The 13,601-nt window shown below is 38.6% G+C and overlaps 1 protein-coding gene across 5 annotated transcripts in view; it reads right to left on the bottom strand.

The window, feature by feature from the left end:
* Positions 1-1,138: 1,138 nt before the first annotated feature.
* The window catches only part of LOC122481197 (ankyrin repeat and KH domain-containing protein 1), a 130,632-nt gene continuing 118,169 nt past the window's right edge, over positions 1,139-13,601 (bottom strand). For 2 of the 5 annotated variants that reach the window (XM_043576432.1, XM_043576774.1), the window contains 8 exons: positions 13,237-13,383; positions 10,825-10,974; positions 9,051-10,663; positions 4,749-4,925; positions 3,450-3,701; positions 2,749-2,924; positions 1,889-2,053; positions 1,139-1,621 (listed from right to left, as the gene is read on the bottom strand). In XM_043576432.1, coding sequence (XP_043432367.1) covers positions 1,562-1,621; positions 1,889-2,053; positions 2,749-2,924; positions 3,450-3,701; positions 4,749-4,925; positions 9,051-10,663; positions 10,825-10,974; positions 13,237-13,383 — 2,740 coding nt within the window. In that variant the 3' untranslated portion in view covers positions 1,139-1,561. The remainder of the gene's footprint in view (positions 1,622-1,888; positions 2,054-2,748; positions 2,925-3,449; positions 3,702-4,748; positions 4,926-9,050; positions 10,664-10,824; positions 10,975-13,236; positions 13,384-13,601) is intronic. The other 3 variants (XM_043576608.1, XM_043576677.1, XM_043576526.1) reach the window with 2 other exon arrangements.

The following is a 13,601-nucleotide window of genomic DNA, read 5'->3' as shown; positions in this document are numbered from 1 at the left end:
CCCTCAAGGTAAAGGCATCTCTTGAAAATACTTGATTTGGTTATCAAGCACTAAAAAAGCAGTAACTTCAACATGTGTGATACTTTCAAATCCATTCAAAATAGAAAATAAGAAATGAGCTTAAAGACTCATATGTAAGATGATATGGAAAACGAAAGAATCAGGTATGTCTAACACAGAACTTGGTGTGTCCCATTTAGTGGTGGCTTTAGGAGCCAGGGAGGTAAGATTAAGAACTCCTGTTGGTATGAAAGTTGAAAAGTGCTGCTTGTATGGTTCTGCTGCTAGTTATTTTAATTTAATTTTTTACACATTCTTCTTTGCCTTGACACATGTTTTGACTTCTCTATTGGCCTTACATTTTTTTGTTTTGTTTTGTTTTCTGGATTGCCTATCCATAAGACCAGGACACTCTACTATATTCAAACATGAATAAGTTGATGACTGTTCTTTTCAGAGGCTTGTTTTTCCTTCTCTATTGCATCAGATTCTTGGCATAGCCTATAGTTTGGCCAAAGCAATCCATTCTAGTGTTCCTGTGTTTAGCTTGTTAAACATATTGGCTCTTCATACTTGGGGCTGTGGAACTAAGTCCAGAATTAGTTACATATTTATAAACATTACTCTGCTGATTCAACAATACAACAGCATTACAGGAGGTATTCCCACCCACTCCTATGTCCCAACCCAAATAAAACATAAAACACTATAACAAAATAATCTTTAGATAAAAATCAGGAAGCACAAAAGGAACCTGAAGTTGATGATTTGGGTGTCCCTACGTTTGTTCAGTGTCACCTGATTGCAGTCCTATTGTTCTTATTGACACTTGTGATCCATAAAGAGCTAAACTTCGCAAAGGCCTATCTGCTAAAGTCAGGTAAGACACATTGCAGGGGCTTAAAACTTTCCCACTTACAAAATGATAGGGAAGAGAACGAGAAAACAAGGAATGTTTAACACAGAACAGGTAGTTAACTAATCTTCAAAATGCTTTTTCAAGGCAGTCTAAAAATGATCTCCAAGCATAAAATGTGAGATGCCTGTTAGAAGTAGAGTATTAACAACTTGGTTCAATAGGATTGTGGATTGGGTAATACCTGCATGACCACTGAAAGGATCACACCCCACTTCTAAACACTGTTCATCTTTTTATTGAATATTCTGGTAAATATTTCACATTAATACAGGCTACATTAAGTAGAGCCACTATATGACAAGAAATTTACTCAACTTTTTCCTTTTAAGTATGTAAACAATTGTACATGTATTTACCACCCTAAAAGGTTGAAACATGTAATCATCTAATTCTCTTCTGCATACAAGTAGCATTCAGTATGTTTAGCCAAAGCACTAAGTTCAAAATGGCTAAACTAACCAGAGAACATAATCAGGTGGATAGGAAATCACTTTGTTCTTATACAATGGGCAATCAAATTTCCATTGCTAAGCCTCAGAGAGAATTTCTTAGTTAGGCACATTAAAAAAAAAAAAAAAATCCCCAGGGTTCTTCCAAGGTCATAGGTTTCTCAAACAAGGCTAAAGAGTAAGACCTTCTAACTTAGTTGACATATTTGAGATGCATGTTTCCAATATGAGGAGCCCACGTGCCAGGCCAAATCTGAAAAGGGGGAGGAAAAATTGGAATTTCTAATTAGGAATCTTTAGACATTTACAAAATGAATATATAAATGCAATGGCAATTCACTGTTTGTGCCTAGGAAGAATACACATACATGAGATAAAATGTTTAGTAGCATCATATAGATATCAAAAATCTTAATTCAGATGAAGGTGGTCGGATGTCATTTTGATATTTAGAATTTGTAATACCCAAAGAATTAAAAGAATGACATGTCAAAATAAAAGACCTTTAAGTCCATTTTACCTGCTGGGCATCAGTGCATTCAGTTGAATTTTGAATAACTTTTATCATAGGGTTCCAAGCAGGATCTGGGTTGTGAAGTCCATTAAACAAGGGTCCTCCGGGAACATCAGCAAGCTGAGGATGAGAGGGTATTATGGTGCCTCCATACATGGAAATTGGCAGACCCTATGATAGCAGAAAGAAAGGTTTAATCCTGAAGTGATTATAAAGGATGATTCCATTAATACCAGCTTAGTTCTTTCTAATTTCCCTTCCTCCACAGAACTACAGAGGATCCTTTAAATACAGCATCATATGGTATTGAGAAATCAAAAGTGATAACCTGAAATAGCAACACTTTTCAACAATAAGAAAAAAACCCAACCAATGAAATCCAATAGCAAATCATCAGGCAATTTCCCAACTTTGATGAACACAGATAATACCCTCAACTTTTCCGTATTTTAGTTTCACCAATGAGCTTGTGCTAAGAAGAAGAGGGAAACCCTACTTGGTTGCCTACAGCCACAGTCTGGCTTTAGGGCAGTCAGAAAATTCTGATAGCAGACAACAGGGCATTGGGGAGCTCACAGCCAACTTTGTAGAGGGGCAGAGGCCTCTCTCAAAGCTGTGGCAGCAAACCCCAAAGCTGAGAAGTCTAAATGTCTCAGGTTTTTTGAGAGGAGGGAAGCATCCTCAGCATAGTTTGAGGACAAACTACTGTAGCCAACATAACTTACTTTTGAAATTGGGCAAAAGATCTGGCTAAGTCATGGAAACAAACTCATTACACCCAAAGGGAGAATTATTTCAGTATAAACTATTCCTTAACATTGGCTGGCAAAGTGTTAAACACGTTACAATGATGTTTGTTGACTCACTTTAGAAAAATCCAGAAAACTGCTTGCCATAGGTTGATGAAAAATGTTAGAGGGGGCTACCATTCCAGAATCATCTCTCTCCATTGGTTGATGCTGGGAGAATGTGCTTGGGTCTGACAACTGTTGATGCATTGGATGGTTTCCTATCACAGACTGTGACCAACCTGATAAGCCTTCTGGAAAGAAGAATTGAGGACAGGGTTTGATATTTATTTGGGTAAAATGACAAAATATTACTAATCTTTTTTTCACACTAAATTTTATCAAACTCTTTCCTATGGGAAGCTCAGTGCATGTTCATGACAATCTTTGCAAGCCAAAAAAACCAGTTCCTGGAAAACTGGGTGAAGTCCTTTGAATACCCCAAATACTCTACCTAGTCCTTCAAAAGAGTAAATGCTCTCTAGAAGAACTCAAATGATTATCCCATTCTATATTGGAAAGCTTAAGAGGGAAAGGAAATATGCATTGAATCTTTTATGTCTAATCTATACTTATTATTATTATACATATTATATTATTATGTATAAAGGAAACTAACATTCCAAACTCTGAAACTGAATTCTTCAAAGGTATATACACCCCTACTGATCATTAAGTGTAGGAACTAAGCTGTTTTGTTTTAAGGAACTAAGTTATCAGGGCAAAATCCCACAACTTACTTGAGCTATCCCTCCAGACAGAGGGCAAGGTAACTATACCTGACATAGCGTTGACACCAAATGACCAGATTCCACTGTGTCCAACAGGAGCGACAAAACTGGTCCCCACAGGGGCTTGTGCGACAGACCCTCCTTGCCGAATCCGGGCTAGTCTCTCTGTTCCAATGGGGGGAGGTATCTTTCGATCTTGACTGGCACTGCCTCCTTTTGGTTGGCCCAATGTAGGTGGGGCAGAGGTGGCTGAAAGAGGTGAAGATGATCCCGAAGAAACAGATGGAATAGGAGAGTCACCTGGTGGCAAAATATTTCTCTATTGTTTTATTACATTAAAAACTAATTATAAGAATATGAGAAACCTTGTTGGAAAGATCACAACACGGGTTCTGTAAAGAAAAATTTCATTTTATAAGATCATTCAAATGCAAATATGTAAGTTGTATGAATATTTTGTTACTTCTGTGTATAGTGAGTATAAACAAATAGTCTAAAATTTTTTTTCCAGATTGATGAAAAAGCTAGAAGGAAGGCCTAGAATAGGAATAGGAGTAATTTTTATTGTAGTTCTAAATAATCTTCTCAAAACATATATTGTACAATTATGTAAAACATAATTTTAAACTAACTCAAATGTGGCAATGTTTGTATAGTAACTAGCATATTGTCTGGAAAAAAGCTGGTGGCCCTCTATACTTGGCTGTTTTCTTTTGTGTCTTTCCACAACCCTTTTTCCTCCGTAAGGAAGAAAGGTTAATGTTAGCAAATATCTTGGATTCAATTCATGACTTGGTTTCTTACTGGGATTCTCAGGTCATGGTGGTAATTTTCCTTGTCAAAAGGGCCAATACTCATTGACTATGTCATGATGCTCATTAAAAAACTGAATCCTGTTCAAGTACCATTAGAACTTCATCTGTTCTGAATGTTGCAATAACTAAGAATAAAGGAATACTGTCCCTTATAAATGGCACTATCATATGGTTTCTAAAATATAAAAATAAACTAAGAAATCATACCAAACTGAAAGATACATGAATTGACTTCTTTGCAGACTTAAGAAATTATTTTGCAATACTATCCTCAAAGGGTCCTTCCTTTTATAAAACTACTTGTAGTACTTCTTCTCTTGATTCTTGACCCTTCTCCAGTTTTTTATCCCACAAATGACTGATAATTTTTGACATGACTGCAGTACAAACCTTTGGTATCTGCATACCATCATACCATTGACTTTAGTTTACTAAACTTTAGTTTACTGAAGTTACTATGCAGAGTTCCCTGAGACAAATGGTTAATAACTTATTCAAGACTCTTTGAGAAGAGTTTCTCCAGGATTCCTACATGAGTTTGAGGCGCTTGTCCAAGGATGGGGAGAAAAATGTTGTCTGTTGAAACTTGGAGTCCCAACAGGAGCAGGCCCTTGCAGGAAAACCCGAGTTCCTGGTATGCCGGAAAAACTCGTCAGGGGAGCAGAAGAGGAAGATGGGGAGCTGCCGGATGGGTCAATGGATGGTAAGCCTGAAATAAAACAGGTCCAGACATCAAATCAGCCAAGGCTTGAACATGGAAAGCCCTAACTTTACTTAATTCCTTTTTAAAAAAGAAGAAAGCATACAGTTTACTTTTGTAGATCACAGCAAAATAATCCATTTATGTGACACTGTATTATGGTCCAAACCCATTTTTTTCTTGCAGTCCAGAAGAATATCACTAAACAGCACTAAATATAGAAGAATGCAATGTTTTTGTTGTTGTTTTGAGAGTGCACAGGAGCAGCAGGGGGTAGGGAGGAGGCACACAGAGAGAGAGAGAGAGAGCGAGAGCGAACCCTCTGGCGATTCTCTCTTTCCCTCTCTCTCTGCCTCTCCCCTGCTTGAGCGCTCTCTCTCAAAATAAATAAATAAACATTGGAAAAAAAAAAAAAAAAGAGAATGGCAATCACCTGGGGGCTCCTGGGTGGCTCAGTTGGTTAAGTGTTGGGTTCTTGATTTCTGCTCAAGTCATGATCTCAAAGTTGTGAGGTTGAGCCCTTGTGTTGGACTCTGCGCTGTTAGCGCAGAGCCTGCTTGGGATTTTCTCTCTCCCTCCCTCTCTGCCCCTCCCCTGCTCATTCACTCTCTCAAAATAAATAAACATTAAAAAAAAAAAAAAAAGGCAATCACCTGGAATAATGTTCTGGATAAATCTCAAAGCTTTCACTAGAGGGGACATGCAATGAGAGCATGCTGTGACTGAGTGGTCCCCATCAGTAACTTCTCCTTCTCCTTTTGTGGAAAATCTAAAAGTATAGCTGTTCATCTACATAAATACAGTTGTCTCCTATGGAAGATGAATAACACAATCTACCAATGTTTCCTTCCTAATGAGGAAAAGCATACTATTAAAGATAAGTATTCCATTTGATACAAAAAATCAACAGTTGCAAACTATATCAAAGTTTCTATCTAGTTTGTGTAAATCTGAATTCAGCAGTCTTCTCAAATGCCACTGCTGTTTCTAGAGAATGCATCAGGGAAAGGGAACAGGTGTGTGCAAAAGGATTATACGTACTCATTTCAGGAAAAAAAATAGTTAAAATCAACATGAAAAACTGTCAAACTTCTCTCAAGCAGTTCTTGATCCATTTAAAGTATATGGTTCAAAGGCTTTTAGCAGATTCACAGAGTTGTACAACCATCACTGCAATCAATTTTAGAACAGTTTTGTCTTCCCTAAAAGAAACTCTGCACCCATTACCTGTAACTCCCCATCGTCCTTTACTCCATATCCCCACCTCTAAGCAACCACAGTAGATTTACCTATTCTGGAAATTTCATATAAATAGAATTATACAGTATGTGATCTTTTTGAGACTGCCTTTCTTTCACTTAGCATCAAGGTATTCAATGTTCATCAATGCTGTAGCATGCATCAGTACTTCATTTCTTTTTACTGCTGACTAATAATCCCATTATATCAATACACTACATTTTGTTTCATATTTATCAGTTGATGGACTGTGGGCAATTTCCACTTTTGGGTTATTATGCTGCTATGAACATTTGTGTACCAGTTTTTTTGTGTAGATATAGGTTTTCTGTTGGGGAGACCTAAGAGTGGAATTACTGGATTGTATGGTACCCTTGTGTAACTTTATGAGGAATTGTCAAAAACTGTTTTTTTCAAGTTGCTATGTTACTTTGAATTTCCACTGGCAACATTTGAGGTTTCCAATTTCTCCACATCCTTCTCTATTTTCTTCAGTATTACTATTTCTTACCTGTGAAACAACCAGGAGAGTAAACTATATCCATGAAAGAAGAGAAACAAAAGAAGCCATACAGGCAGTTAAGATATAAGGCCAAGCTGGGGCGCCTGGGTGGCTCAGTCGGTTAAGCGTCCGACTTCTGCTCAGGTCATGATCTCACAGTTCGTGGGTTCCAGCCCTGCACTCGGCTCTGTGCTGACAGCTCTGAGCCTGGAGCCTGCTTCGGATTCTGTGTCTCCCTCTCTCTCTGCCCCTCCCTGCTCATGCTCTGTCTCTCTCAGTCTCTCAGAAATAAAAAAAGTAAATAAATACATAATATATGTATATGTATATGTACATATATATAGCCAGGCTTACCAATCCTGGACCCCAGAGGGAAGGTCCAGGATTAATGCTTGCTTTCTAAAAAAATGATTATTTTTTTATTAGCAATAAATAATTTTGATGTTTTAGATCTAAATAATTAAGGTTCCCAAACCTTGTTTTCTACCAAACTAGATAGCAGATATCCTTGATTTTTTTTTTTCTAGAATTTCATAATCTGTACATCTTCTGGGAGGCAGCATGTGGAATGCAAAGAGCTCAAACATGAGAATATGAGAGTTCTAAAGTCAAACTGGCTAAGGCATTCGGAATTCACATGTCAGTGCCAGTCAAGTCAAAGATAAATGCTTTCTACACTGATTGCCTGAGCACTGGCAATGAGTTCTTCTTTCACCCTGTGTGTGGCCTTTGAAAATCTTTTAGTTTCCTCCAAACAAAAAGTGAAAACAAATATCTATTTATAGAAAAAAATAAAAAATTAAGAAAAAAAAATCCTAGAGAACATTTGGACCACAGTTGATCTTATGTAGGCTTATATATTTACTTGAAAGATGATATAGGGGTGCTTGGGTGGTTCAGTCAGTTAAGCGTCCGGCTTCAGCTCAGGTCATGATCCTACGGTTCGTGGGTTTGAGCCCCACATCAGGCTCTGTACTGACAGCTCAGAGCCTGGAGCCTGCTTTGGATTTTGTCTCTGTCTCTTTCTCAAAAGTGAATAACATAGAAAGAAACAAAGAAAGAAAGAAAGAAAGAAAGAAAGAAAGAAAGAAAGAAAGAGAAAAAGAAAGGAAGGAAGGAAGAGAGGGAGGGAGGGAGGGAGGGAGGGGAGGAAGGAAGGAAGGAAGGAAGGAAGGAAGGAAGGAAGGAAGTAAAGAAGGAAGGATGATATAATAGTTGTTTTCCTGAAAAGACAAGTAAATAAAAGCATACCTGAAATGAAAATTAAGGTCACACCATATCCATAAACTTCCAGATTTAAACACCATAGGTCAGTTTGTAATAAACAAAAAGGAAGGCTGGGTTATGAAAGACGGTTTTCTCACTGGAAGGAAAATACTACGAGGCAACAGAGCCTCTTACACCATTCTATGTCGGTTGCAATTTCTAATTTGTTTTTCAGAATAGTGCACATTAGACTCAAATTTGGCTCTTTGACTCTGGAAAAAAGACTGGTTTTCTAAATATATCCAAGTCAATACTAGACTCATATCTATATCTTTCTTATAACGCCTCAGCAGCTAATTTGTAATTTCAAAAAACCAAAGAGCTGAATCTAAGTTGGTCTTTTTACATTAAGAGCCCACAAATGACTGGATCTCTAATAATAATATTAACATTGAGCCTGAGCACCCAAGACTGAAATATTGTAGAATATTTCAAAGAATAATGTAGGTTATGGACTGGTATCTAAATGCTTCTGTAACACAAACTTTTTAAATCTGAGACATGCAAACATTCATGATGATTTTAAAAACGTCTATAAATTTGAAATCCTTGAAGTATCCTGAGTCCCTTTTTATTAATATCATTATACCAATTCTTAGAAAATGGACTGACACAAGGTATAACCTCCTTGCTATGAGGGACTGAAACATCAGATAGACCATATAAGGCAGCTCATTGTATGTGAGTGATTATCTACAGCTATATTGCTGCCCCCTCAAACAGCAATCATTAAAGGGTCTTTAGTATTTATGACACAGTCTTTTTTCTTTCTTTCTAATTTTTTAAATGTTTATTTTTGAGAGAGAGAGAAAGAGAGAGCATGAGAAGGGGACAGGGGACAGAGCGTGCACAGGGGCAGAGAGAGAAGAGACACAGAACTGGAAGGAGGCTCCAGGCTCCATGCTTTCAGCACAAAGCCCAACACAGGGCTCAAACTCACGAACTGGGAGATCACAACCCGAGCGGAAGTCGGAGGCTTAACCAAATGAGCCACCCAGGTGCCCCGACACAGTCTCATTTCTTTAAGATGTGATATGATGTACAAAATAAGTGTTTTATTATCTTGAAGGATTCAATTACACTTAAGAGCCCCATACTGAACTGCAGTAATAGTTAAAATAACTTACCAACTGGACTAGTAGAAACTCGCTGGGAAGGTGGTCTGAAGCCAGGTGCCTTGGAGTTGTCAGGGTGCACGTTTTCCAAGTGTCCAAGTACAGAGTTACCCAGGAATGCTGACTGAACAGTGAAAGAGGCATCTGCAGCAACTCGTGAGGACAGCGGACCATCTCCCCAACCCTGGTTAGCAGGCACCTGACTGCTATCAAAAAGACTACTGAAATGATTGAAAAGTGTGGCCGGGCCGAATGTAGGTGGCAAAGATTTATTTGCTGGGTTAATGTGCATCTGAGAGCCATTCATAATGTTCATGGCTGAAGAAAGCTGCACTGCAGCCGGTGGGCCTTGAGGTGGTGTCAAAGGAACTGGATTTGTAACAAAAATAGACTGGGGATCCTGGTGTATAGTTGCATTTGGTACCACTGAGTAAAAAGAACCTCTGGGCTGCATTCGATGAGAAACTCGAGGTGCTGGTACAGCTAACTGAGGTAAGTTATTGGTGTCCTGATTATCAGCAGCAACCAATCTGGGTGATGCCAAAGTCAATGGAGCAGGTTCTGAGTTGGATGCGAAAGGCATGGACATAGGACTTAAGTCAGATCCACTGGGTGGCTGTGCCTCCTCCTGTGTGTTAGTGGAGGGAGGAGCGGGGCTACTGGATGGGTGAGTTTCTGGAGCTCCTGGGGTGTTGCTGGCAGAGCTACTGCAACTATTTGCAGTTGAAGATGGGGTGCACAGGTTGGCCATGGGCTGCTCCTGTGTGGACGCTTTCTCTTTGGGGGGTGGCATGGCAGGGAAAGACTCCATCTTTTGTGAAGAAAGCTGTGTTTGAGGAGTACCTGCAGGCAGAAAGGTGGTGGGAACCTGCCCGCTGGGGATAGGTGCAGAGGAAACAGAAGGCAGGGAACTACAAGTGCTCGTCACAGAAGAGATCACTGTTGCTGGAGGGCTCGTTTTAGGCACACAGGCAAACAACTGCTTTCTGACCGATGAAGGAGTCCGGGTATTAGTCACACACAGCTGCTGGCTGGCAGCAACTACGGAAGAGACAGTGATAGGACAACTGGCAGTAGCTAGCCCCGCAGACTCTGAGGGTAAGACAGTCCCGTTCTGGTTCGGTAGACGGCCTGAATTATTATGCTTTGGAGAGCTGTTTGTGTTGCCAGGATTCACAGGTCTCACTGGGAATGGTCCCCAAGTGTTGGGAGAGGGTGAAAAGGTTCCTCCAAATTGGGCCATGGGTAAGCGAGGATGCCGAATCTGTTGCATAGTCTGAGCAGCCAGCAGGGCAAAATGAGGGTGGGGATAAGCCAAGGGTAGAGAAACTGGGAAAGAAGAACGTACGTTTGTTGGAACGTTCTTGTTAAGTTTATTAGTGGGCTGGAACGTAGATAATGTTGTCGCCTGTGACGTAACAAGAGCTGGAGCACCCAAAGGAAATGCGTTTTTACTGGAAGCTGATGTGGTGCCTACTCCAGATGAGAAGTTTGCATGGATGGACTTGGTGCTGGCAGGTGTTCTGATATGATTTTTAGGAATCAAGTCTTCCAGTTCCTTAGCAGGATCTTGAATAAGTGCATTGATAAGCTGAACCGCATACCTTGTTGATTCCGTACCACCCCTGGGGAGAAAACCAACAAAACATAAAAACAGGATCAAAGAGATAAAAACAGAGGTAATTTTAACCTTAAAATTCTTGATTGTGCCATGCGTAACACAAGTATGCTTCTAAAAACATTTAATTTCCATACAGAACTACTAATATACATTTTCCACAATTACCTTATTGTGATCATTCTCTCGCCATTCTTATCTTTTTGTTTATCCACATCAATATGGGCTCCAGTAACATCTTGTATTGCAGTGATGTTGCATCCTCCTCTTCCCATTATCCTGGAAACCACGGAAGCTGGAACAGACAATTTCTTTGACCTATAAAATGAAGACTTATGAGCTTATGAAACAAAACATGAGCTTATGAAAACAAACGTCTTTACTTAAAAAGATGTCTCAGCTAGTATGTTCATGGAGAATAATATGTCTCAAACCTTAAAGGGGAAATTACTATAAATTTTCGTTTTAGAAACTGACTCCCTCTCATATTGAATTTAACTTAGTGAAAGTAAATATTACTTTGTCATTTAAAACAAAATTATATTTTAAATAACTCATGATCTAAGCATTCCAATCTGCTGAAAACATCACACATCAACTAAACGGCAATGACCATATGGACTGACTTTTTCTAAACGAAAACAATGCATAACATACTATTAAACTTCATACCAAGTAAGAGAGACCAGCTTATCAATATCAGTAATTTATACTTAGCAATAACAAGTATAAATGCAGTTCAGGTTTGAACTACATAAAAAGCAACCCACAAGTGGAGCCTGGGACTTGACTTCCACTTACATGTGAGCTGAGCAGAGCCGAGAGATGACCAGAGGCTGATCTTGGGATCTAATAAGATGGCCTGGCCTGGCTGTCCCTAAGGACTATCAAACAAACCCAGTGTTTGCTGGCAGAAGCACTTTTTAAGTAAAGCAGAACCAGATGAGAGCAACACCCATTATTTTCAAGTGCTCAGTGCTGGACCCCAGGATTCCCCTTTTCAAGGAGGGACCTTCAAACTTGAATTATTCCATCTAGAAGAGTATCAGAGGCAGCCCTTAAAATACTCTTCATGCTCAAAATTTATTATCTTAATGCTGGGAAGAATATATTTGGGTATTTTGAAAGCTAGAGCATAGACTAGGCTACATGCTGTAACATTTAAATCGATCTGATCATCAGGTATCACTTCTCCTATTTTGCCAAGACTTCTTTCTGTTTGCATTTAATGGACACAAACTTCAAAAGCAATACAGAATAAAAGCCCAGACATTTCAGTCCTTTGGTGACTTAATATGATTTGATATACATTAGCATTTCTGTATCTTGTCCTGATTCCCTGTTGTAAAGTATGAACAGAGGCTAAAAGTATCATCTGGATTGTATAAAACATTTGAAAGCTGTGGCCTGTCTGCTTTTATTCATTTCTCCCATCCTAGCTTAAATATAAACACTGTGACTGAAGGTGCAGTAAAACCTTGGATTGTGAGTAACTTGTTCTGCAAGTGTTCTACAAGATGAGCAAACATTTCTTTCTTTCTTTCTTTCTTTCTTTCTTTCTTTCTTTCTTTCTTTCTTTCTTTCTTTCTTTCTTTTTCTTTCTTTTTTAATGTTTATTTATTTTTGAGAGAGACAGAGACAGAATGCAAGTGGGAGTGGGTTAGGGGCAGAGAGAGAGGGAGACACAGTATCTGAAGCAGGCTCCAGGCTCTGAGCTGTGAGCACAGAGCCCGATGAGGGGCTCAAACTCATGAGCTGTGAGATCATGACCTGAGCTGAAGTCAGACGCTCAACCAACTGAGCCATGCAGGCGCCCCTAGATGAGCGAAGATTTCTAATAAATTTTAACTTGCTAAACAAGCCATGTCCTGCAATATGAGTAGTATGTGATACCAAATATCACATGATCACAACTGAGCCAATGGTTCTTGAAATTCGCTTTGATATACACAGGCTTTAGATGACAAGCATGTTTCTGGGATGAATTATGCTCCCAAACCAAGGATTTACTGTACTTTTCTTTCTTCTTTTCTTTCTTTCTTTTTTGAGGGTGAAGGTAGTTTTATTTTAATTTTATGGGCTCTTTTTCCCCCTTATCGGGATAGCAACTGCACTAGTTAATACCAGCTAGCCAGTTCTTTAGGATATGTGGTCCTCTAGTGAAGTCTAACTTTATTTAAACACTGTATACAGATAAATTTGATTGTTTGAACCAAAATGGGATAATTAAACAAACCTTGTAGTCCTCACTAATAACATTGTGATTTTTCTGTCAAACGTCGAATCTTTCCTGTAAGAAGCTTGTGACCATTTTGTATGGTATATCTGGAAACATCTGTAGATGTTATGTTTTAATAAAACATTTTTTGTTATTGTAAAGCCAACATTTTTTTGTGTCATATAAAATATATATGCAAAATTTACATACGGCTTCTCATTTTACTTTAGCCTCCTCTGGATTTAGTGTGGCACAAATAATAACCACATTCAAATGATTCACTAATTAACTGGGTAACTACCTCATTAGATAGAACTTACATGGTCTATGAAAGTTAAAAAGATAAGACCAATTCTACTTACCTTCGTACAACTTCTTTCCACCCTTCTTCTCTTTTCTGTCCCCTTTTGGGGCTAGTCAGATTCAGCTTTATGTTAGGAGAACTTAATGGCAATGGCACTGACTTATAGCTTGTTGATAAGGAATTAGTATTTGTTTCACTTTCAAGTCTGAGAAGAAAGAATTATCAAGTCCAATAAAACACATTTTAAGATAGAAACTCAAGAGACTATTCATTTATACACAAAGTTACATTGAAATATTTGAATTAAAATTTGGCACATCAAATTATCAACAATTCGGAAAGGCAGAAATAGGACAAAGAGTTCATCATCTACTTTAGTATTTAAATGGACTCAGAAGCTCAAAGTTGGACTACAATCAATAA

This window comes from Prionailurus bengalensis, chromosome A1 (genome assembly GCF_016509475.1).
Source record: "Prionailurus bengalensis isolate Pbe53 chromosome A1, Fcat_Pben_1.1_paternal_pri, whole genome shotgun sequence".
NCBI lineage: Eukaryota > Metazoa > Chordata > Mammalia > Carnivora > Felidae > Prionailurus > Prionailurus bengalensis.
The sequence above is the reverse complement of the archived record's forward strand: the minus strand, read 5'-3'. Positions and strand labels throughout refer to the sequence as shown.